This window comes from Macrotis lagotis, chromosome X (genome assembly GCF_037893015.1).
Source record: "Macrotis lagotis isolate mMagLag1 chromosome X, bilby.v1.9.chrom.fasta, whole genome shotgun sequence".
In the NCBI taxonomy this organism is placed as follows: domain Eukaryota; kingdom Metazoa; phylum Chordata; class Mammalia; order Peramelemorphia; family Peramelidae; genus Macrotis; species Macrotis lagotis.
Genome location: NC_133666.1, coordinates 539,548,569 through 539,574,048, shown reverse-complemented (window position 1 = coordinate 539,574,048; position 25,480 = coordinate 539,548,569). Strand labels below are relative to the sequence as shown.

Below are 25,480 nucleotides of genomic sequence, written 5' to 3'. Positions count from 1 at the left end.
AGGAGGCAGAAAATAATAGTGATATTCATCAAATGTGACATTCATCAAAAGCTTCATGAAAAATGCTTCCTTTATAACTTTATAATACATTATGGGGGCAGCTGGTTGACACAGTTGGTGCAGCTAGGTGGTGCAGTGGATAGAGCACTAGCCCTGGAGTCAGGAGGACCTGAGTTCAAATCCAGCCTCAGACACAATAATTACCTTAGCTGTGTGACCTTGGGCAAGTCACTTAACCCCAATTCCTTGCCAGCCCTCCCAAAATAAAATAAATTATGGTTATTTGACCCAATTTTATGCCAAGAAATCAAGTACTTATAGTCAAGGGAGTCAGGTAATCAAGAAATGCTATTTTGTTTTCTTTGTGCATGTGGATTTAGGAGAAAGAAGACTTGATCTGGGCATTCTGGAATGGGCATGATCTGAATTATGTGAAGGGGATGAATGTGAGCATTCTGAAAGAAAGGATAGTAAAAACTTACTTGAGGAGTGAGAATGGCATACTTATATAGTGAGAAAATTATCTGGCTCAAATTGAAGGTTTATGCTGTGAAACACTGGAAAATAATTTTGGAAAAGTAGATGAAGACCAGATTGTGGGTATACTGAAAGAGCAGGCTCAAGAGTAGTCACATTTTACCACTTGCAATGAAGAAACATTCAGTGATTTAAAATAGGGAACTACTATGACAATGTAAGTTGTATGAGGATTAATATGGACATGATTGTGAAAACAACTAGAGTAGGAGACACTGAAGCCAGTAATCATTTTGGAAGCTAAGTAATCATTTAGGTATGAGGGCTTAGTCTAATGTTGGTAAAAATTAAATGAAAGAGACTGATTTGGTTCATATTTTGAAGAAAGAATTGATAAGATGCTGAATAACTTAATGTTTACTTCAAGTTATCAGTTTGATTTGGAGAATGGCATGCCATAAACTAAAAGGAGTATGTCAGACGGCAACTGAAATTATTTTCATTATTTAGTTAAATATTTCCCAATTACTTGTACAAAAATATAAACATCTTTTAAATATTTTAGGGGTTCCAAATTCATTTCCTTGCTCCATTCTTCCCTACTTCCTGAGAAATCAAGCAATTTGATTTTGATTGTACATAAGACATCATACAAAACATATTTCCAGATTATGTTGTGGGGGGGGGCAGCAACACAAGATAAAACAATACATCTAAAAAAGTTTAAAAGTATTCTTCAATGTGATTTCAGAATTTATCTATTTTTCTCTTGATGTGTACATAGAATTTTTCATTATGGATTCTTTTGAATTGTCCTGGATCATTGTCTTGATCAGTATAGCTAAGTTTTTCATCCTCGATCATACTTAAGATATTGCTATTACTGTGTACAGTGTTCTGCTGGTTCTTCTCATTTCATCTTACATGAGTTTATATAAATCTCATGTTTTTTTCTGTAATCATCCTTCACATCATTTCTTATAGCTCAATGATATTTTATCATAATCATATACCACATCATGTTCAGTCATCCTCAAATTGGGAACATTTCTTCAATTTTCAGTTCTTTGCCAACATAAAAAGAATTACTATAAATACTTTTGTTCAAATAGTTCTTTTACTTTTTCTTTGATTTCTTTGTTATATAGTCCTAGTAGTGATTTTGTTGGAATAAAGGGTATGCACAGATTTATAGCCCTTTGAGTTTAATTCCAGTTGTTATTCAGAAAGCTTAGAATATCTCACACCTTCACCACCAGTACATCAGTGTCTCAATTTTTGTATATTTCTTTCAGCATTCAGCATTTCTGTCATGTTAAGCAATCTGATAGGAGTGGCATGATATCTCAGAGTTGTTTTAATTTGCATATCTCTAATCAGTAGTAAATTAGATAATTTTAATGAGATTATTTAGAGCTTTGATTTCTTCACCTGTTCATATCCTTTAAATATTTATCAGTCGATCAATGGCTCTTAATTTTATAAATTTGACTAGTTAAGGAAACTGAATTTGTAAGAAAGACAAAACTTTTAAACATGTAAAATTTGACATCACTATTGAATCTGAAAGTTGTTGAAGATTTGGTGTTAAGAGTTTTAGAACTAATTTTAAGTTAAGTTGATATTCTTAGAAAAAATGAGCACAGAGATAGTCAAAAATTGTAAAAAAAGCAGAAAAAGAAAGTATATCTTTATATATTAAAATGCCATAAAAATCATTGATTGAGGGAACTCAAACAGTTTTTCTAATTTCCTAATAACCAGAAAGTCATGTTCTATCCACAAATACATACAATCATTATTTTTCCAGAGCACTTTTCTCTATTCTCAAACAGCTAAGGATCATAGGATTGGTCCAATATTTATTTTAATTTGTATATATGAATTCAAAAGAACATCTGTTAAATTGGACATGAAGAAAAAAAGAATAAAAAAAGAAAACAGACAGAAATCCAAAAAGAGAAAATTTAATCTTGAAAACTGAGTGAGTCAAAGAATAAGTCACATGAAACAATTAGTTATAATGTGAAAGCAGAGTTGATGAAATAATGTACCAATATTTCCTTGATGTAGATAAGTCAAGGCTCTGAATTTGCCCAAATAATCTTGTAGTCATCCATTATAATGATTGGTTCTCTAATGATAGTGAGGAAAATGAAAATAATGAAGAGCTAAGTATGAGAATAAATGACAATGATGTCAAAAGAAACTAGCAATAGATATCAAATTATTTTAATTATATTTTGCCAAGTGAGAAAACTGGGTTTTTTTGGATTTTCTTTTTATTATTTTTTTAAATTTGATTTTTAAAAGTTAATGTTATAAAGATACTTCAGCCAATAATGCTTTCATTATTGAAGTACTTGGTGTTCAATTTTACATATATTTATTATGTAAATGTGATCACCAAGTACTTCAATAATTAAAGCAGTATAATGTTGTTTTATAGTTTATGGAATTTTGTACAATTGTTTTGTGCTGTCAATATTGACTTTTGTTACATCCTTAAAATTTATTAGCTAATTAAATCATTAATCATTAAATCACAGAATATTAGTGCTGAAAAAACTCTGAGGTACCACCTCATACCTCTCAGATTGGCCAATATGACCAGAAAGTTCAATAATCATTGTTGGAAGGGATGTGGGAAATCTGGGACACCAATGCATTGTTGGTGGAGTTGTAAACTCATCCAACCTTTCTAGAGAGCAATTTGGAATTATGCCCAAAGGATAATAAAAATGTGCATACCCTTTCATCCATCAATACCACTACTGGGTCTATACCTTGAAGAGATCACGAAAAAGGGTTAAAACATCACTTGAACAAAAATATTCATAGCAGCTCTTTTTGTATTGGCAAAGAATTGGAAATTGAGTGCATGTCCATCATTTGGGGAATGGCTGAACAAACTGTGGTATATGTACATTATGGGACACTATATGAAACCAGGAGGGATGGGAATTCAGAGAAGCCTGGAAGGATTTGCATGAACTGACGCTCAACGAGATGAACAGACCCAGAAGAACATTGTACATCCTAACAGCAACATGGAGGAATATATATATTCCAAAGGGCTTTTCTCTATTCTCAAACAGCTAGAGATCATAGGATTGGTTCAGTTTTCATTTTAATTTGTGTATATGAATTCCAAAGAGCATCTATTAAATTTGACTTGAAGAAAAAAAAAACAGCCCAAAAAAAGAAAACAAACTATATAGAATTTCCTGTACAATGCTCACTGAGTTACGGAGCTAATGACTTTACTACAGGAATATAGAATATAGAACACATTAAGTTTAGTAAGTATTAACTCAGTGGCTGGAATACATTTGCTTATATTTGTTTTATGCATTAAAATAACCTGACACAAAATATCTTACAGAAAAAATCTTCCTTTCAATATCTATATCTTATATTTAGAAGAATAATGACTATATGTGTGAAGAGAAAGCATGCATCCTGTATTTGTGGACACGTGCATTTATTTGACCTTATCCTTTGGATCAGTATTTATTTCCTGAGTGAATTTTGGATGTTAGTCATTATGATAAGTGCTAAGAGTAGAGAATGAATTCTAATAATGTTCTTTTCATTCAATGGGTTTTTAATATGGTTAAGGGTGGGAGAAGATAGTTACAAAAAATCTAGAGTTTTAGTATGTCTTAATTGCTGAAAAAAAAGTATTGAATAAAAAATGCTGGGAATGGAGAAGTCATTAAAGTTGTTCCAGACAAAGTCACAGGATTTTAATCATCAGTAAAATCAGTCAGTAAATATTTCTTTAGAGTCCATGACACTATGTAAAATGCTGGGAATAAAAAGAAAGGCAAAAGATAGCAGCAACAATTGAAGCTCAGTCAAATAAGGAGAATGAAGGAGATAACTTGAATTAGACTTTAAAGAAAGATGAATACTCATATATGAGAGGCATAATAAATAGAGCTGACTTCAAAACCTAAATGCAATCCTGAAAGACCTGAATGCAAATTCTGCTTTGATACAAATTAACTGCATGGCCCTAGTCAAACTCTCTATCCTTTAAGAAATACTCTCTAAGAGACTCAGTTGACAGAAGATATTGACCTTCATGAATAGAAGTTTCCTCTGCTAAAATTTCCTTATTAACTAATGAAAATCCAGATCTAATATTTATTCCTCTTCTAATATCTAAAAAAATGCAAAAAAATAAGGAAGGAAGATATACTAGATAGGGAAAAGAAGTAGGAGGAGTAATGTTTATTTAGAGGAACAATAAAAAGACTGATTTTGTTCCTGAAGACGATTCACCAAGAAGAGTAAAAGACAACAAGATTGCAGAATTATGTTAGAGAAAAAAAATGATTTTAATTACCAAGGGTAAAGGGTTGAGGATTAATCTTGGAAGATACTATGGAACAAACATAGATTTTTGAGCAAGGAGGTGATATTTTCTAAGCTAGTAGTGATTTGTGATGATGATAATGATTATATATATATATACATATATAAATGTATATATGTATATATATAACAACCACAAATATAGAAACTCACATTTTTGTATCTCTTTAAATTTTACAAAATATGTTCAACACAATAAATATATAAAATATGTAATACAAAATATATTTCCATTTTTCAGAATAGCAAAGTGAAAATATATAGATGATAAATTTCTGAGCCGTTTGTAATATGACTTGGAAGGAAGAGAGAATGGAAGCATAAGGATCATTATACGATATAATTAGAATGTAAAATAAATTTAAAAAAAAACTCTAGACCAGGGATCATACTTTGTGAGAATTGAAGGCAAATGTCATAAATAGTCTAAAAGTAGCAATTTTTCGAAAAGGAGAAGAGGAATGGAATTACTTTCTAGGAGATAGTTTGTTCCGATTACAAATGCATATTAACTAAACTACACAAAAGGGGTAATGCTGCATTTTAATAGAATAATGACATTGACCCAAAGGGAATCTTATCAAAGGATTTCCAAGTTTACTAGAGAATTTCTAGTGCATTTCTGACTACCTTTAAGAAAAGTCCAATATCATTAACTCATTAGTTTCTTCTTTAATTTTCCTAATTAATTCTCAATATATTTGAAAGAATATGTAAATCTCAGTGAAAACCAGACCATCCTGCATAAATAGTGGGTATTATTATTATCACCTTGATTATTAAAGAATTATTTTAAAAGGAAAATTCATAAATTCTTAAATTATAAATAAGTACCTTATCTATTGTAGATAAATAACAAATGTTTATTTCAAAAAATTGATAAAATTATTAGCGGAGTTGAAAGAATTTCATCACAGAATATATTATTTCCATGAAAAATAAAATCAGATTATGTTAACAATGCCTAATTGTTTTGGGTCAGGATGTTTTAATTTCAAGGACTGCTTATTATTGTTAGAGAAACTGCTGTTTGAGTGAGCCCTGAGAATAGATATTTGAAACAAAACCAATTAATGACAGTTATAATAATAGCTGGAATATATTTGTTTTATGGTTTGCGACTTATTTTGCATATATCATCAGCTCATTTGATTTCCACAACAATTTTGTGTCAAAGATGCTAATAGAACCTTTGCGTTGAAAATTAAGAAATAGAGTCTCAGTAAGGCAAATTGCTTTTCCAGAGGCACATCTATCAAGTCTGAGACCAGGTGCTAATGGAGAACTTCCTATAAGTTAAGAACTATACCATGTTAGTACTCTAGTTGAAAACCTCTTCTGGGATACTCACCTTAAGTACCATTAATCTAACACCAGAGCTCTCTCTTTGTCTTTTCTTCCTCTCTCTCTCTCTCTCTGTCAGACTGTCTGTCTGCTTCCTTCCTTCCTTTCTTCCTTCCTTCCTTCCTTCCTTCCTTCCTTCCTTCCTTCCTTCCTTCCTTCCTTCCTTCCTTCCTTCCTACCTTCCTTCCTTCCTTCCTTCCTTCCTTCCTACCTTTTTTTTGCTTTCTTCTTTTCTTTTCACCCTTTCTGTCTCAGCCCTACTTGTTCTTTCCTTCCTCCATCCCCTGAAACCTAACATCCCTTGAAACAAAACAGATAATAGTTCTAGGGAAAAAATTTAAACTCTATTCATTTATAAGAAATTGGGAAATCTGTCTTTATTACTTAGATATTTTTAGAAATCTTATCTTTTTGATTCTGTACAGGTAAAACTATTAGATACCTTAAATTATAAGTTTGAGTTGTAAGAGAGAGGACTGATCTTATAAATGTTTGAAAGATGCATAATCATTTTTGTCTTAAAATTGACCCTTGTTTTCATTAGTATACATTGATGAAATTCATAGAGAAAATTATAACTTGTTTTCAGCAGACAGAATTTTTTATAATTATTCTGATTTCAGCATTGAGAACTTTTTTTGAGTCAAACTACATGTTTATACATCATTGTAAATGAGAAGACACTTTGCAAAAGTTTTAATTTTAATTTTAATTTAATTTTAATCTATCACATTTATATTATAATTCCTAGTAAGACACTTCTTGTTATTGAAAGTTGTAACTTTCTTTTAGAACTTTTTGAAATAGAATCAGTTATCAATTCTATTTCTATATCTTCTTTTTTAATTTCCTTTTCTCTTTAAATCTATCTCCTTCTTGCTATTCATTGGATTATTACTTATTTCAGGCCTTCATTACTTCTTGCCTGAATTGTCTTTACAACAAGTGTCTCTAATAAAAACCTGAGTACATACTAACACTAGGTCCCACAGCGCTGTCAATCCACCCTCTCAGTGCTACACCACTTTTATGGGTCACAGTGTAATACCAATGCAGCACAAGGTAAACAGCCAGGACCTGGAGCCTCTGGCACAAGAAGCTTGATACAGTGCCCCTTCCACCCCAAGAACAGAGCTCAAATTTAAAAGAAAGGAAAAAGGTCAAAAAGGATGAGCAAAAAAAAACAAACAAAAAAAAGAATCCAATAATACATGGAAGGGAAGATCAAGACATAATCTTTGAAGAGGATAACAATTTCAAAACACCAATGATCAAAAAAAAAAGAAAAATGGGAAGTAGTCAAGCTCAGACTTGAGCTCATGGAATAACTCGAAAAGTAACTTAAAAATAATATGACACAGGTAGAAGGAAATCTTACAAATGAAAAAAGAATGAAGCAAGAGAATTATGAAAAAAGAGTCAGCATCTTGGAAAAAGAAAACAAATTCTTAAAAAGACCAAAAGAATTGTTCAAATGGAAATGGAGGTACAAAAATCCAATGATGATGAAAATTATTCCTTAAAAAGTACAACTTGTCAAATGGAAAAGAAGCTACTTAAAAGTTAGAATTTGGGAATGGAAGCTAATGACTCTATGAAACATTAAGAAACCTTCAAATAAATTCAAAAGAATGAGAAAAATAGAAGAAAATGTAAAATATTTCATGTAAAAAGCATTCTGGAATAGAGATCTAGGAAAGACAATGTCAGTATAAATGGATGACCTGAAAGCTATAATGAAAAGAAGGACCCGGACATCTTTCAAGAAATTATCAAGAAAAATACTTTGATGTCATAGAAACAGGGAGTAAAATAGGCATTGAAAGAATTCACTGATCACTTCAGGAAAGATATTCCAAAATACAAATGCCAAGGAACATTATATCCAAATTAGAGAACTATCAGGTTAAGGAAAAAATACTGCAAAGGCCAAAATTTCAATTGTGAGGGAGCCATAATCAAGATTATGTAGGATTTAGCAATTATATTAAAGGATCAGCAGTCTTGGAAAATTATATTCCATGAGGTGAAGAGGCTATGACTACTTCCAAGAATTACCTACTTCCAAGAATTACCTATTTAGCAAAATTCAGTATAATTCTTCAAAGAAAAATAGACATTCAATGAAATAAAAGGATTTAAAGCATTATTAAAATCTGAAATTTCTGGATTTCTACACTCAAATGAAAGTGGGTATTAATCACTCTTTGAACTAATTCTGATGAGTAAGTTACACGTGCTGCTTTCCTCATTGTCCCATTTCCCCCTCCATTGTAAAATCTCTTTCAGACTTCTTTTATGTGAGATAATTCATCCCATTCTACCTTTCCCTTTCACCTTCTCACAATTCATTCTTCTTTCTCATCCATTAATTTTAGATTTTTAGATAATCATGCCATCACACATCAGCTTTCTGTTTATACTCCTAACTACCCTAAAGTGAGAAAGATTTTAGGAGTTATAAATATCATTTTCCCACATAGGAATATAAGCAGTTTCACTTTCGTGAATCCCTTATTATTTTTCTTTAATGTTTACTGTATTATACTTTTGCATCTTGAATTTGAAAATCAAATTTTATATTCATCTCTGGTCTTTCCATCAGGAATGTTTAAAAATTCCTCTATTTTATTAAATAGCAACTCCCCCCCCCGAAGGATTATTCTCAGTTTTGTTGAGTAGGTGATACTTTATTAAAATTTATTTGCCTCTTTTGAAGTTTACAATTCCCCCCCCCATCTTGCTTCCCTCCTCCCACCCCTCACAGAAGGCAGTCTGTTAGTCTTTACTTTGTTTCCATAGTATACACTGATCTAAGTTGAATGAGATGGGACAGAAATCACATCCTTAAGGAAAAAGAAATAAAGTATAAGAGATAGCAAAATTACATAATAAGATAATTTAAAAAAAAATTAAAGGTCTTTTATCTTTGTTCAAACTCCACAATTCTTTCTTTGTATACAGATGGTATTCTTCATCACGGATATCCCAAAATTGTGCCTAATTGTTGCACTGATTGAATGAGCAAGTCCATTAAGGTTGATCATCACCCCCATGATGCTATTAGGATGTACAATATTTTTTCATTCAGCATCAGTCTATGCAAATCCTTCCAGGTTTCTCTGAAATCCCATCCATCCTTGTTTGTAATAGAACAGTAGGCTTCCATGACATACATAAACACAGTTTATTAAACCATTCCCCAGTTGATGGACATTCACTCAATTTCCAATTCTTTGCCACCACAAACAGGGTTACTATGGATATTTTTGTACAAATAATGTTTTTGCCCTTTTTCATAATCTCTTAAGGGGTATAGACCCAGTAGTTGTATTGCTGGATCAAAGGGTAAGCACATTTTTGTTGCCTTTTGGGCATAATTCCAAATTGCTCTCCAGAAAGGTTGGATGAGTTCACAACTCCACCAACAAGGTATTAGTGTCCCAGATTCCCCACAAATCTTCCAACATTGAGCATCTTTTCTGGTCATATTGGCCAGTCTGAGAGGTTTGAGGTGGTACCTCAGAGATACTTTAATTTGTATTTCTCTGAGTAATGATTTAGAGCAATTTTTCCATATGCCTATGGATCTTTTTGATTTCCTCATCTTTAAATTGCCTTTGCATATCCTTTGACCATTTTCCAAATGGGGAATGGTTTGGTTTTTTTTTTTTTAAATTTGACTCAGTCCTCTATATATTTTAGAAATTAGTCCTTTGTCAGAAGTACTAGTTGTAAAAATTGTTTCCCAATCTATTACATTTTTTTTATCTTGGCTACAGTGGTTTTGTCTGTGCAAATGCCTTTTAATTTAATGTAATCGAAATTATCTAGTTTGTTTTTAATGATGGTCTCCATCTTGTCTTTGGTCATAAAGTGCTTCCCTTTCCATATATCTGACAGTAAACTATTCCTTGATCTCCTAGTTTGCTTATAATGTTGTTATTTATGTCTAAGTCCTGTATCCGTTTTGATCTTATTTTGGTATAGGGTATGAGATGTTGGTCTAATCCAAGTTTCTGCCATACTAACTTCCAATTTTCCCAACAGTTTTTAATCAAAGAGAAAGTTTTTATCCCAATAGCTGTACTCTGTGGGTTTATCAATCAGCAGATTACTATAACCATTTTGTACTATTGTGCCTAGTCTATTCCACTGATCCACCACTCTATTGTTGTCATCATAGCTCTTTGGATGTTGATATATCATATTTCAACACCTTTGATCTTTCAATATATAATTTGCTGAATTTTCTGTTATCCTGACTGAGACTCCATGATACTTGAACTTTTTCTTTTCTGTTTTTTAGTATTTCTATATTTTTAGTATTTTCTCCTTGATCTGGAAATTGATTATAATATTCCTAATAATTTTTATTTTGGAATTTCTTTCAGGAGGTAATAACTGGATCTTTTTTTAATCACAACTTTCAGATAATTCAATCATTCTTAAATTATCTCCCTGTAGCCTTTTTTAAAGGTCAGTTGTTTTTCCAATGTACTATTTAATATTTTTCATTCTTTTCATTTTGATGTCTCATAAAGTTATTTTCAAATTTCCCAATTCTAATTTTTAAGGAATTATTTCTGTCAATAAGTTTTACCTCTCCTTGTCCAATCGGCCATTTCTACTTTTTAATAAATTGTTCTTATCATTGAATTTCAGCATATCTCTTTTCATTTGATCAGTTCTGCTTTTCAAGGCATTTCTCTCTTCATTGAATTTTTGTGCATCTTTTACCATATGAGCTATTCTTTTTTAAAAAAAATATTTTCTTCAGTATTTTTTGTGTCTCCTTTACCAAACTGTTGACTACATTTTCATTATTTTCTTGCAATACTCTCATTTTTCTTCCCAATTTTTCCTCTCTCTTATTTGATTTTAAAATCCTCATGAAGTTTTTCCATGTCCTGATACCAACTCATATTCTTCATTGAGGCTTTGGATGCAGGAACTTATGTTTTGATCTTCCTTTTCACCTTAGTAACTTTCCATTTTGTTTCCTCATTTTAAAGCCTATTTTTTAACTTTTGAATCAATGCTAAAGTGAAGCTCTTCTTCACAAATGGAGGGATGCAGTCCTAAGCTTTCAGTTATTCTCAGAAGTAATTCTTGTTATAAGTTTTTGGTTCTTTCAAGGGAATATGAATTAAGAAGTATGTTTACTGCTCTCCTATATTGTACACTGGTTTGTGAGCTTCCAGAAGCAGTTTTTTTTTTTCAACTTGGGAACTAAGATAAGAATCTGCTCCCCCGTGGCTATAAGATCTGCTGTGCTAATACTCCTTGTCACATAGTAATTAAGGTCCAGGAATGTGACCCAGCAACAAGTATAGACTGTGCGATAGAATCCTATTCCTGATGTGAACAATCTTGTAAATTTTAAATTTGTAAATTTCCTTTGGGCCCATTCTCCAATCCCATTATCAAATAAGAGCTTAGAGATTTGGAATATGCTACTGCTTCTTTTGCTTCAGTCTCCCCAAGACCTCTTTCTGGAATGGTAGGGCATTGTCCATGCTGGCATAGCTTGTTCTGGAGTGGTCTGCACTAATTTTTGCTCTTCTCTTACATGGGTACAATAAAGATTTCCTGCCTATCCTCTAAGTTATCATGGACTGGAACATTGTTTCACTCAATGTTTTCATCCCTCCCATCTCTTCACCTTCCTCTTGACAGTGAGTAATCTGTGAATTTTGCTGCTCCAAAATTTGTTCAGAGTTGATATTTAATGGTATTTTGAGAGGTTTGGAGGAGAGCTCAGATGTGTCCCTGCCTTTACTCCTTTCTTAAGGATATTTGCTACTAGACTTTTCTGTAATACAGTGATTGGGGGGAGGAGTGCAGCCAGGATGGTGGAGTAAAGATATGGATTCCCAAAAACTCTCTCCCAGACCACTCCAGATGCCTTTAAATAATGATTCTAATCAAAATCCAACCCACAAAATTCTGAATGAAACAGTTTTCCAGCCCAAGATAACTTGGAATATCTACAGGAAGGGTTTGTTGCACTGGGGTTAAAAAGGGCCTACAGCACAGCCCAGGTCATGCTGGAGCAAACAGGCTCCAACCATCCAGAAAAAAGACCATGGGGCACCTGGATCCATGGCAGTGATGGCAGTTTCCAGACTTCTCAGCCCAGGAATGGCCAAGGACAATTGAGAAGACCAACAGGAAAACTCTGATGCAGCAGAATCAAAGCAAAGCCCAATCCAATGTAGGCCTCAGTTCAGACCCAATGCCAGTGGACCAGAAGAAGTCCTGGAGCTACCCAGAAAGTTGGCACTCAGCAGCAGCTTTAAGAGAGCTTAGTCCATGGACAGAGGAGATTGCAGAGGTCTCTCTGCTATCCCTGAGGCACAACTCAGTGACTTTGCCTATACTCATATCCAGCTCACAGTCTGGGGGGGGGGGGGCGCAGTCTCAGGAAAAAGAGCAGAAGCATGACAGAACTTACTGCCTACAGCAGAGCAGGGCCCCTCCTTAGGGTTCCCGGACAGAAAGGAATGCTTGTGGTCATCCACAGGCAAGAATATAAACCAGCAGAACAGTCATAGCTTCTCATAAGATCTTGGAGGAAGGAAGAATTTGTCCATCTCTAGGGGGGGTGTCCATCAAAAGCTTGGGGATGTGGCCTCCCTCAGAAGTTGAACCCTACCTTAACAGAGTTAAAATCAAGTCATAGACTGGGGAAATGATTTGGTTTTTAATTTTTATTAGCATGAGGCTCTACTTCCAGGCTGGAAGACACACTATCCCATACTTTTGAAGGTTTCTGCAGTTGTTTTCAGAACTAACCCCAGGGACCAGAAAGTTTTCAATTCCTCTAGGGTCTTAAGAAATGCTATGACTATTCTCTTGACCTGTGCAAGACCACAAGTCCACAAGTACTCTACTCTGCCATGGAACTGTGAGGAGGATCCCTGTCCCACTGCAGTAGTAAGCTCTGTTGTACTTCTGCTCCTATTCCTGAGACTGGGGCCCCAGCCTGCAGCCCAGATCATAGTATGGTCAAAGCCTCAGGGATAGCAAAGAGACCCTTGGAATCTACCCCCTCCCCCAATTCCCTTATTATCTATGAGCTGAAAGCTCCAGAACCAAGCTGCTGCCAATGATTCAGTGGCTTCCAAGGGTCTGCTCCCAGTGGACTGGGCTTTAGTCTGCTCAGCACTAGGTTCCATTCTCACACAGGTGTGGAAGTTTTCCTGCTGACCTTCCAAGCTGACCTTAACAGTCACTGGCCTGAGAGATATGGAAACCACCATTGCAGTCACAGATCCAGTCACCCCTCGGTCTATTCCTGGATGGTTGAGCTGGTTCATTCCAGTGGGACCGGAACTGCACTGTGGGTCTTTGTATCAGATGCAACAGACCCTTCCAACAGATCTTCCAAGTTGTCTTGGGCGGGAACATTATTTTACTGTCTTTTTGTGGGTTCTGACACTCTAGAATTTGTTTAGTTTTATTATTTGTATTTGTAGAGGTTTGGGGGAAAGCTTGGGTGAGTCTTTGCTTTTACTCAATCTTGTTTAATATTTCTTTTCACTAGTATAGCTTCACTTCCTTACCATCTCCTGTTTATGCTTATATTTTTTTGATTCAGTGAATAATAAAATAGGCAAAGAGAAATCTTCTATCTATACGTGTCAAACATAGTGTAAAGCTAAACTAATTTTTGTTACTGAGTTTACAATATTTCCCTAAGCCTGAGGGATGAAAAGTCCATAGTTTTTACTTATTAGCAATTTTTTCTTTGTAATAGACAAAAAAGCTCATGTTAAGGTCAGAAGTAAAGTGAAAGTAATCATTGGTTTCTTTGATGTAGTGATCCAGCTATGTATGTACCTTTTCATCTTAAATCTAAAGGACAGCATAGTGATGAAATATTTTGCTGCATTTTGGCCCATTCATGCTTTCATTTTATTTTGCTCATATTTTGTATCTATTCACTCGATGGTTGCCGAACCATGACATTTGGAATGCAATTGATCTTATTCATAATAGTTCATATACTAATATTTTTATTAAGAAAAGATTATCATTATTTAAAATCTATTTGGAATTAAAATGAATTAATTTTTGTTCTGTCATTTATACTTTCAGTTTTAGATTCTAAACAATCACAGTATCTATCACCAAACTAGTTAAATTATTTGATTTATTTGTAGCCACTCATCACCTCCTTGATATTGTGGTTTTCTTAAGAATGAAGGAACAGCATCATCATCATCATCATCATCATCATCATCATTATTATTATTATTATAAAATAGACCTTGTGAATTATCTATGGGCATCTGATTTTTTTTTCTTGGTAGAGAAGTTTACAGTAATGCCTTTTTTTAAGGGTTTTTTTTTTTTTGCAAGGCAAATGGGGTTAAGTGGCTTGCCCAAGGCCACACAGCTAGGTAATTATTAAGTGTCTGAGACCAGATTTGAACCCAGGTACTCCTGACTCCAAGGCCGGTGCTTTATCCACTACGCCACCTAGCTGCCCCTAGTAATGCCTTTTTAATGTTAATATTTTCTTTTGTCTTTTTCTCCTTCCCTTTGCCTCTATCTTACTGTCTCAGTCTCATATCTTTCTTTTTTTCAGATCATTTTAGATCATGTATTATTATCATCATCACCACTGTGAGTTTTAAAAGCAGTTTAATCAACCTTTGTCACACAAATGGATACAATTTTAGACTCAACTGATTAATTTTGCTTGATTAATTTTGATAGTCAATGAAAATACTGTATCTCAATAGACCATGTTTCTTGATAATTTGGGGTTGGATTTTTGTAAAAAAATATTATACTGAGTTTGTATCTCTCACTTCAATTCCAGAAGTTTCATGAGAGAAAATATGTTTTAATCACTAAGTAAACATAAATAATTTCCCAGAGTTTGTCCATGGAGCCTGAAATTTTGATTATTTTAGGATCCTATTGAATTTTTATTTTTAATTTCTTTTTCCTAATTAATATATTATAATTTTTCCCATTACAGGTAAAGATGGTTTTATGATTTGATTTTGAAAATTTTCTCCCTCCCTTTCTTCCCTCCCCCTTCTCAAGACAGTAAGCAATTTTATATATTATACATATCATCATCGATCATCATCATCATCATCAACACACAATTTAGATTATCTGGGAATACAATCCCAAGGTACACAGTGTTCACTGTGAGTGTTTCTACTCTTTTAAATTTATAAAATAATCTGAGGTGTTCAAATTTTCATTAACTTTGCATTATAGATAAAAATGAATGAAAGGGCAGTTGTTGAATCTTACTACCAATGAAAAATATTGTACTCTTTGGTTTGATATGAGTAGAGAAGAAATACATATCCCAGTCAGTATTAATTATTTTCACATGATTAAAATATAAATAAATGTGACAAAAAGACTGCTGTATACATTTTAGAAATATTCTTCCTATCAGAGGTTCAACTTTAAACATGGAAAAATGGGAACAGTAATGAATCTAGAGACTGATGATTTCTGTGTTTACACACTACTTTTGTGAACTTGTTCAAGTGATTAAATCATCCTGGACCTCCTATGTAAAAAAAGGAGAACATTGTATTTGTTGAACTCTTTGGTCCTTCCAACTTAAAATCTTTGATCCTATAAAAATAGTGAACTATTTGTCTCTTGCCTAAAAAGCTGCTCATAATTTTAACTCAGAATAAATACAGTGAGCCTGAAATAGCCGGAATGCCTAGGAAACAAGGTTGCCTATTTAACTGATTTTCTGGTTAACCTTTACTTAGCTAAATGGCTTTAAGAAAACTATTTTTACCTTCACTTCTGAAAAACCCTTGAAAATAGTTATATAATCTCCTGCCTTGCTAAATAGTGTACTTTTATGGTGATTATATTTTCCAAATCAAAAGTTGAAATACTTGATCAGAAATCAAATATGACTTTTATATAACTTCAAACAAAGTTCAATTCTGGACTATTTTATATTGAATGTAAGTACTAGACTATCTTACATTGAATGTAAGTTAACCTTAAATGAGGTGGTCACAATTTAATGTTTCTTTCGTGAATGAGGATCTTTCAGTGTCTCACCATAATCATTCTGACAATATTATAATTATGCACTGTTTTATGAGGTAGAAGACTATCCTGAGCAAAGGATATATCTTGGAATTTTCATCATTATTTAAGGATTCTTTTTGTGTAGGTATATATTTTATGTTAATCTAGCAAAGTTGAATTTTTATTTTTTTGCATTTAGAACTAGAAGAAATTTAAAGCCATGGAGTCAAATTTTAATCCTTTACAAATGAGGAAACTTAAGGCCTGAGAAGATATGTGATCTTTCAAAGATTGTACAGTTTTTATTATTGGTAATCAAAATCAAAGTCCAAGCTCAATGCTTTGTTACCATTTCTTGCTATGAGAGAAAGATTTATCAAAATTTATTTTCAATTGAATTTCAGCTAATTAATGTCCTGTTGCAGACCATTTTCTGTTAATTGTGGAATTTAATATGTAGTACACATTAGAAATTTTTTGTTTAATTCTAGATGTAATTTGAGAGATGGTGAAATGCTGGTTATTAGGATTAGTGTTTGAATCTGGGTTAACTGAGTCATGAACCTATTTTTGTCCTGTTACTCTTCAGATTTATTTACTTTATGATAGTTTGTATTATGTGTTGCATATATATGTGTGTTTGTGTGTGTGTGTGTTCACTTCTATTTCCAAAATTGCTGCTCTTTTAAACTTTATAATGGTCTCCAGAAACTCCCAAATTCATACTTCCTCAGGATTCACTAACCTTGGAGTCCTTCCCTTCCTCTGATTGTAGGGGGGGTAGAAGGTGAACATTAGAGCTTCCATTTAAGAAAGGCATCCAGGGCAACCATTTGATCATTTCCTACTGACTTAAGGACCTCCATCATATCCCCATTCCCTTATGCCAATATCCTTCCTCTTTTTCCTCCCCATATCTTTTTATGTATTGTCTTCCCTCATTAGATTGAATTCTTTTGGGACATAGTAGGCCCTTAAGAAATGATTTATTGATTGCAGATTCACTTGTTAGCCTTCAGTTTGCAAGTTAAATATCAGCAACTGGTTTATAAAAATAACTTCTGAAATGCTTCCAGCACATTTTTATTTCTAATGTACTATATGATGATAATTAGTGGTAGACATAATTTGTTGTAATTATAAAAACTCCAGATTGTGTGTCAAGTAATCTGCTTCTAAGTTAAAATATGAATTCCTGTTTACTGTTTAAATCTCTTTGCAGTCTGGTTGTAGCCTATCTTTTCATATAGATTTCTCATTAATCTCACTAATTTTATACTTAAGTAAAGTCAGATTAACTTTTTGATTCTCTTAATGGCAAGTGAGAAGGACACCCTTCACTATAATAAACATAATTTTGCAATTCACATTTCCAATCATTTTCTTGGTTGATGTGGTCATTTTTGTTTCTCAGGACTAGTAGCAATTGATTAATTGCAGATCTTATTTAAGAGATGTTGAATCTATAGTCCATAGATTCCAAATACTGATTAGCATAACTAGTGTTTGAGTCTGGGTTAACTGAGTAATAACCCTATCTTTGTTCTATTTCACTTCTGATTCATTTATTTGATGATAGTTTGTATTATGTGTTGAATTGACTTATATTTCTGAAATTGCTGCTCTTTTGAATTTTATAATGGTCTCCAGAAACTTACAGTCCTGTAATAAATCAACTCCAAACTTCATACCTCCTCAGTATCCACTAAGTCCTTCCTGGAGTCCTTCCCTTCCTCTGATTGTAGGGAATAGAATTTGGACATTAGAGTTTTTTCCCCCAGAGCCCTTCTCAAATTTTCCATTTAAGAAAGGCATCCAGGGTAAGCATGGATTGAACTTCAGGTTTGGAATATTCTGTTTCCCCATTCCAACTTGTAGGACTATAGTTTTCTTCAAAGATCAGCTGTCATGCTCTGTTCTCTAACAGTTCCTTCTGAATTACACCAATTTAAAACCAATTTTTAATACTCCCCACAAATGACTTTTTTAAATTTTTAAAATTTTATATGTACATAGTTGTGTACATGTTTCTATCCTTATTAGAATATAAACTGCCTGATAACAAGAATTTTTCAGTTATGCACTTTTATTCTACCTCAGAAACACAGTGACTGTTCCCTTTTTTTTGAGTCCAAATCTGTAATTCTTTTCATCTAAGTAATATACATATACACATGCATACATATATACATACACACATATAGACACATCCACCCATCACAGAGACATCTGCACATATGTATAATGTATGCAAAATCTTAATACTTACAAATATGCATCCATATTTATATGTATGTGCATGTACATAATAAATAGAATGATTTTAAATTATCATTTACTTTGTGGGAAATAGCATGACAATAGTATTAAATTTCATACAAATTGTTCACAAGCAATAATAAATCAGTGGTAAAATAATTTATCTTGCATTCATTCAAAAAAATAAAATGTACAACATACTTCATCCATATTAACTAGGTAGCTGTCTCTACAGCTTTGCTGAAGCCTTATTCATCACAAATTAGATGAAATCATATTTTAGTACTTTCTTCTTGCATGAAAAATGAATTGCTTAGGTTGAGTTTTGCAAATACAGCTCATTGACAAGAGTACATTATTTCTCTTGTGCATTGTATTAGAACAGAGGTTATATTTCACCTTCAAATGATGAAGGTTGAGGAACAGGCATTTATATTATTTCTATCCAGTGAGCCTCTAAGAGATATAGCAAAGAAATAGATTTTTATCTCTTTTCCTTTTTTTGTGACATATTTCTTTCCAGTATTTCTTTCTTTGAGAAAAATTTAATGTTAACATTTGCTATTTATTTCCATTATACACACAACTTTATTTCTTTGAACTCATATCTTCTTAAGAGATGTACACTTTGTTATGTGAGGGAAAAACACCATCACTTTCATAGATCCATTTTCATCTTCTACATGCTCTTCAGAAAGCAACAACCAGAAGGAAAGTACAGTTCTTAGAGCCTACACCATAGTGACAGAGATGTCAGTGGCAACATTCTTTGGTGTGAAAATTTTATCAGGTTGACAGCTTATTTAGCTCCCATTGAATTGGGTTCTCAAGGGAGGAGGCAGGCCAAAGGCAGTGAAAAAAAACAAAGCACCAATCACATGATTCAGAATAAAAAATGAACCTAGATAAATCCTAGAAACCCATAGTATTTTTATTGCGAGCTGTTGATACACACACACACACACACATAAATTTTTGACTGGGTCCAGTTCCTCAGGCAGCTTTTAGCTATCAGTAAGATATTTGACTGATTTTGTTATTTGAATGGACAGGACTTACTGCAAATAACTGGTAAAAAAAAACCAATTCTCCCAGGGCCGAATATCAGTGTTTACTTTTCAAATCATCTCTTCACCCACAACTCAATAGACTGGTTGTTTATGGCACCCCTGACTACACCAGAGTGAGATAGCTACCCTGTTAAGTTGCATGATTGAAGTCATTGTTTTGTTGCTAAGGAAAATGGCTTTTTGGATATGGCCTGAGGATATTTATAGAGTCTATTTTGAAAAAATGGGTTAGTGGTGACATGAAGAAAGAAATTCTATCTTTAGCTCTGAGGACTGCATTTGTATTAGATACTTGTAGCCAAAATCCTGAAATCTTGAAGCAAATTATTGAGAATTTTAGATCATCATGGTATGGTGGTAAAGGCTGAATTTAGAGACAGTAGAAATTCTTTCAAATTCTGGTTTTTCTACTTATTGCCTCTGTGATGTTGAGCAAGTTACTTAATCTTTTCAAGCTTCATCTTTTAACTGACTAGGACTTCTGATATTTGTTCCAGCTTTAAATCTTTTAGTCTATAATCCAAAAATTAACAAATGAGTAACTAATTAATAGTTTAATGTGAAAAAAACCTTAAATAATTGGGTGACCTTTTGGTTTAAAGTATAATGAATAACTTTGATTTTAGACCTGAAGGTTTATGGAACTAAAGAACTTTGGGTTTGTTTATAAATTTGAACTAAAAGGAACTCTACTTGTTATTGCAGGTTTGGTTACAAAAGTACGGCTACCTTCCACCAACAGACCCCAGAATGTCAGTGTTACGTTCTGCAGAGACCATGCAGTCAGCTTTAGCTGCCATGCAGCAATTCTATGGCATTAATATGACAGGAAAAGTGGACAGAAACACAATAGAGTAAGTAATGGTGACTAAGCCATTCTTTTTTTTTTCTACTGCTACTAAACAAAGTATGCTCTAGAAATTTTAAAAAAATAAAATTTTGATTCTGAAAACACCACTTGTCTTTCAATGTAGTTTCTCAAGATCTTTACTATCAACTTTGCCTTTTACTTCCAAATTTGTGCCATTATTTGGAAGTTAAAGGTTTCATTCTACCCATTGCTATCCATTTTTAGGAACATATTTTATAAAACAGTAAAAATGCAGAATTCTGATGAAATCATATTATGGAGTGCTTTAAAGGGTTTTGAGAAAATTTAAGAGAACTCTGTTCCATCCACTCTTTATGTCCTTTCTATACTAACTAGTCTTAGTATGAATCAACATCTTTGACTGTCTTTGTAAACAACATACCTAAATTAGTTCAGCAGGTTCTAACATATTTACATAATTATGGAAGTATTATTTATTTTCCATTCTGAATTTTGTATCCTGATGAAAGTCTTATATTTTTTCCATGAAGTTCAAAATTCTTATGGTATGAACTTACTGTTATTAACTACAAAGAAAATTTTAAAAACATTTGCTAATTAACTTTCCCAATAACCTTTAAGGGTATGTAAATGTTATTCTCATTTTGTAAATGGGGAAATTGCATTAAGGAGGTTTGATTTTTTTTGCCTAAAGGCATGTAAGAACTTGTTGTCAGGACTGGAATTAGAATGCCAAAATTTCTGATTTACATCCCTGTGCTGAGAGAAGTTTCCTCTGAATCTTGTATAATCTAAAGAATGGAAAAAAGAATGACAATATGCTTCTCATTGAAACTGAAGAATTATCTTTAATAAAAAAGCAAAGATAGTATAATATTTCTTAAAACAAAACAGAAAGTTTGAAACAACATTAAAAGTTTGGAAATAGAGATAGCCAGGTCACCCAGTGGATAGAGCACCAGCCCTGGAGTCAGGAGTACCTGAAATCTCACCTCAGACATTCAATAATTACCTAGTTTTCTGACTTGGGCAAGCCACTTAACCCCATTGCCTTGCAAAAAACCTAAAAAAAATTGGAAATACATTGTTTTCATTGTAGAAAAATAAATACATATGTACTCCTATAGAATATATTATATATGCAAAGCATTTGCTAGGGTGGGAAGTTAATACTAGCCAGTGACAAAGATCAAGTGGAGTTAACACTAGAAAGAATTAATGTAAATATTTAAAAATTATGTGGTGAATATTATTAATGAAGAAAAATGGGAAAAACCTTGCATAGAGTCCATAACTCCTAACTTACCTGGCCCCACTCTGACTAGGAAACCTGACTGCCCTCTGACTACATATTACACCCTACCCTAAGATGGAATACATGGCTGCCTCAGCATGTCTGAGGCAAAGAGGAATAATCACTCAACAGGAGAAAATCTTGTTGCCAAGACTTATAAAATAGATTTCAATTAATATCTTGAGAAAAGGAGCAGTTCTCTCTTAGATGATGACGACTAGAAATTCTTATAAAGCCAATATCAGAGACAGATTTAACCTAAATCATGTTCTGCATAGGGTTCTAAATTATGGCTTAATAATATTGTAACCTAAGGAAAGCAGGGTCAAAGGGGAAAGTTGACAAATTCTCATATTGGTCTCCCATTTATCTTTCCATGTAAAGATGTTAAGAGCATTGGAATTAGAAATCCACCCCATTTTTCAAGTAGAGGCAAATAAAAATATAGCATAGCCATTTCATAAAGAGATATTTTTGCTTTTTTTTTCATTTTTCAGATAAGGAAAGAGATGCAAAAAGAAAAAAATATTTATTTGCTCTACACAAGTAGTAAACAGGCTGATTTTGATGGAAAGCTATAATTTGTAAACAGTCCTCTTTCTACTGAGTTACATTGTTGACCTAAATGGAGAATGCCTAAATGTTAAATGGGTTATATCACAAAACCAAATAACCTTCCTTCCTTCCTCCCTTCCTCCCTTCCTTGTTTCCTACCTTCCTTGATTCCTTCCTTTTTTTTACTTCTTTCATTCATAACTGACCCTTGAACAAGGAAGACCTGATTTCAAATCCATCCATGGTAATTTATTTGCTCTACTTGCCAACTTAGTTGCTCATGTATAAAATGAGGTTAATAGTAGCACTATATTTCCAGGCTAGTATGGAGTATTAAATGAGATATTATTTGTAAAGTACTGTGTAAAAACATTAAAGAGCTAAACAATTATTATTATTAACATTATTATATGCTGTTTACTTTAAAAATTCCATTAAATCAATTATCTGTCTTTGGGCAATCCAAACTAAAGACTTTTTAAAATTACAATGAAAGTGAATACTCAAAATCAGAATGACTGGCAATAGATGGACATCTTTGATGTTTGACCAAGCTCTAAACACTCCACAATGCCTGCATCAACTTTCTGCATTTAGAACAAATTGATCTCATCTTTCCATTCTTTGGGGGGGGGGCAGACTACACATGTTTGGGACAGACACTCACCTAATTTATAGGTTTAGTTACTGGTTTGACTCATCTGCTGATGGAGTTTGCAGTATGTGTTCAATGCATACTTTATAAATTCTTGTAACCATAGGGAAGAGTTAAATCCTAGGTGGAAACCAAAGGTGGAAGTGAAGCACTAAAAGAGTTTGGCAGAACTTTTCATAAGACTCGCTAGTCCTCCTTGAACAGCCTGTACACCCAACTAATCATTTATAATCTTTATGAAGAATCTGATATTCACCAAGAGTTGGGATGTATAGGATACAAATGAAGTAGTCCCTACTCACAAGATTCTTACTATTGTGGAATGTTTTGATTCAAAATAAAGTCCAATTATTCTTTTAAAAAATAAATTACCTATAAAGTTAGAGGAATTACCATTTGCAACGTTGGACAAAAAGTCCCTACAGTGAAAATTACATGTATATGAATTTTGAATGTTTCTACAGGGCCACCCCCAATCCCTAGATTACCTCTGTCTGTCCCTTTCATCTTGGCAGCATCTCTTAAATACATACTCTTCCCTTCTCTGACAGTGACAGAGTGTTAAGCCCTCATCATTAATTACTGCAAAAGTGTACTGGTGGGTCTGCCTGCTTCAATTCTCCCCCACTTCAAGCCATTCCCCATTCAATCACTAAAGAATTTTTCCTAAAATTCAATTCTAATCATATCAAGCTCCTTCCCCTCTCCTACCAAAGAACTCCAGTGGCTTTCTATTGCTTCTGAGACAAAATACAAAATACTCTGGCTTTTAAAATCATTCATTAACCTAGCCCCCCCCCCCCCCCACTTTCTTTTCCAGTGTTCTTATGTTTTTCCCCCAAGGCAGATTTTTTTAATCCATTAAATGACCCTCTGGCTGCTTCACAAACAAGATACAACCTCTCTGGACTCAGACCATTTTTTTTTTCTGGTTTTCTCTCATTCTTGGAATACTCTCTCTTCTTCTTCACTACAGCTACTGACCCCTTTGGCTTTAAGTTCCAACCAAAATCCTATTCTTTGAAGCTTACCCTAACTCCTCTTTATTCTAGTGATTTTCCTCTTTTAATTTTTTCCCTATATATTTTATATATAACTTACACTGTATCTACTTGTTGCAGATTTTCTTTCCCATTAAATTGTGAGCTCCTTGAGAACAAAAAAGTGAATAAACATCTGATGTATTTAGTTATCATATGGTATTAATTTTTCTTAAATCTATATCATGTACTACACCATAAATTGGGGGACAATTCTAGAATTACAGTTCATTGAGACAGAAAAAGTGCCATCTTTAGATAAATGTTCTTAATATAAATATTTAAATTTATGATATTGTTTGCATGAATTGTAATTTTAAAAAATATAATTTTGTTCAGAAATATTTCGTTAACAGTTTGTATTAAAAGAACACTTTTAATGTGAAAATATCAAAATTAAGATTTCATAGTAATAATAACAATAATGACTAGGAAATGATTATTTTTAACTCTTTAACTATTTTTAACTTATTTTTAACTCCTTCACAGAACCATAGTGCATTTATTTCCATAGTGGTATATGTTGTTTTTATATTAAATTTAATAAATTTGCTTTATGGTGGTCTTTGATATTTACACTGGTTACAGTGTTGAAATTTACAATCCTCATCCTCCATATTTTTCAAATATTATTGAAGATATATTGTTTTACAGCTATTCTTTACCATCCTTGAATTTGTCTTTTTTGAATATGGAATGGGAGTAAACAAATTCTTTAAATTAAGTTGGAAAATCATTAATGTAGGAAAACAAATGACAGGAGGAAAAGTAAGATGATATTTTATAGTGAAAATGAATACTTTTTTTGGAGAATAGGTGGAGAGTTTGGTTTTGGACTATTTAAATTTAGAATTTTTAACTTTCTTTGTGTATTTTATCCTCTTTTCTGTCTTTTATCATTTTCCTTTCCTTATTTCCTCTTCAACATTCCTTTACTAATGCCTTTTGATTATATTTTTTCTGCAGGAATATTGTAGGGCTTCACTATTAGTGCTTAGTATTTAGCCTATTGTTGGTTTCTGCTTGGTTGTTTTTGTTGCTTTTAACAGATTTTGGTAATTTGAAACCAATGAATCCAAAGTTATCAAGAATTTAGAAGTTAGGCCTCATGGATTTCAAAAAAAATTATGATACTAAAAAGAAGGTGGAGGAAAATATATAATGTCCAATTCATGATTTTATTGGTAAGGGGAGTTGCTCATTGTGGGAACTCCCTATATATGTGCTAGGCAATACTTTTTTTTTGTTTTTAGAAGTATTCAGAGATGGACAAATATGGGTGTAGAATATTTATAAGCTCTCAGATTCATTTCATGTGTTCATAAATTTTGCTAACTTATTTTTTAATCCTTTGCTTTAAGATACGACCCATATAAAGGAATGAGTAGTGATATTTATGAAAAAGAGATGCCAAAACTATGATAATAAAAAATGAAAAAAATTATGATTTTGATAATTTCACCATTAAATTTGAACTAAACAATCTGAAAGAGTATAAAAAATGCAATTTGTGGTTTGTCTTTAAGTTGAATC

At 32.8% G+C, this 25,480-nt stretch overlaps 1 protein-coding gene across 1 annotated transcript in view; it reads left to right on the top strand.

The window, feature by feature from the left end:
• The window catches only part of MMP16 (matrix metallopeptidase 16), a 395,619-nt gene that overhangs the window by 142,522 nt on the left and 227,617 nt on the right, over nucleotides 1-25,480 (top strand). The window contains exon 2 of the mRNA XM_074199650.1: nucleotides 20,277-20,425. Coding sequence (XP_074055751.1) covers nucleotides 20,277-20,425 — 149 coding nt within the window. The remainder of the gene's footprint in view (nucleotides 1-20,276; nucleotides 20,426-25,480) is intronic.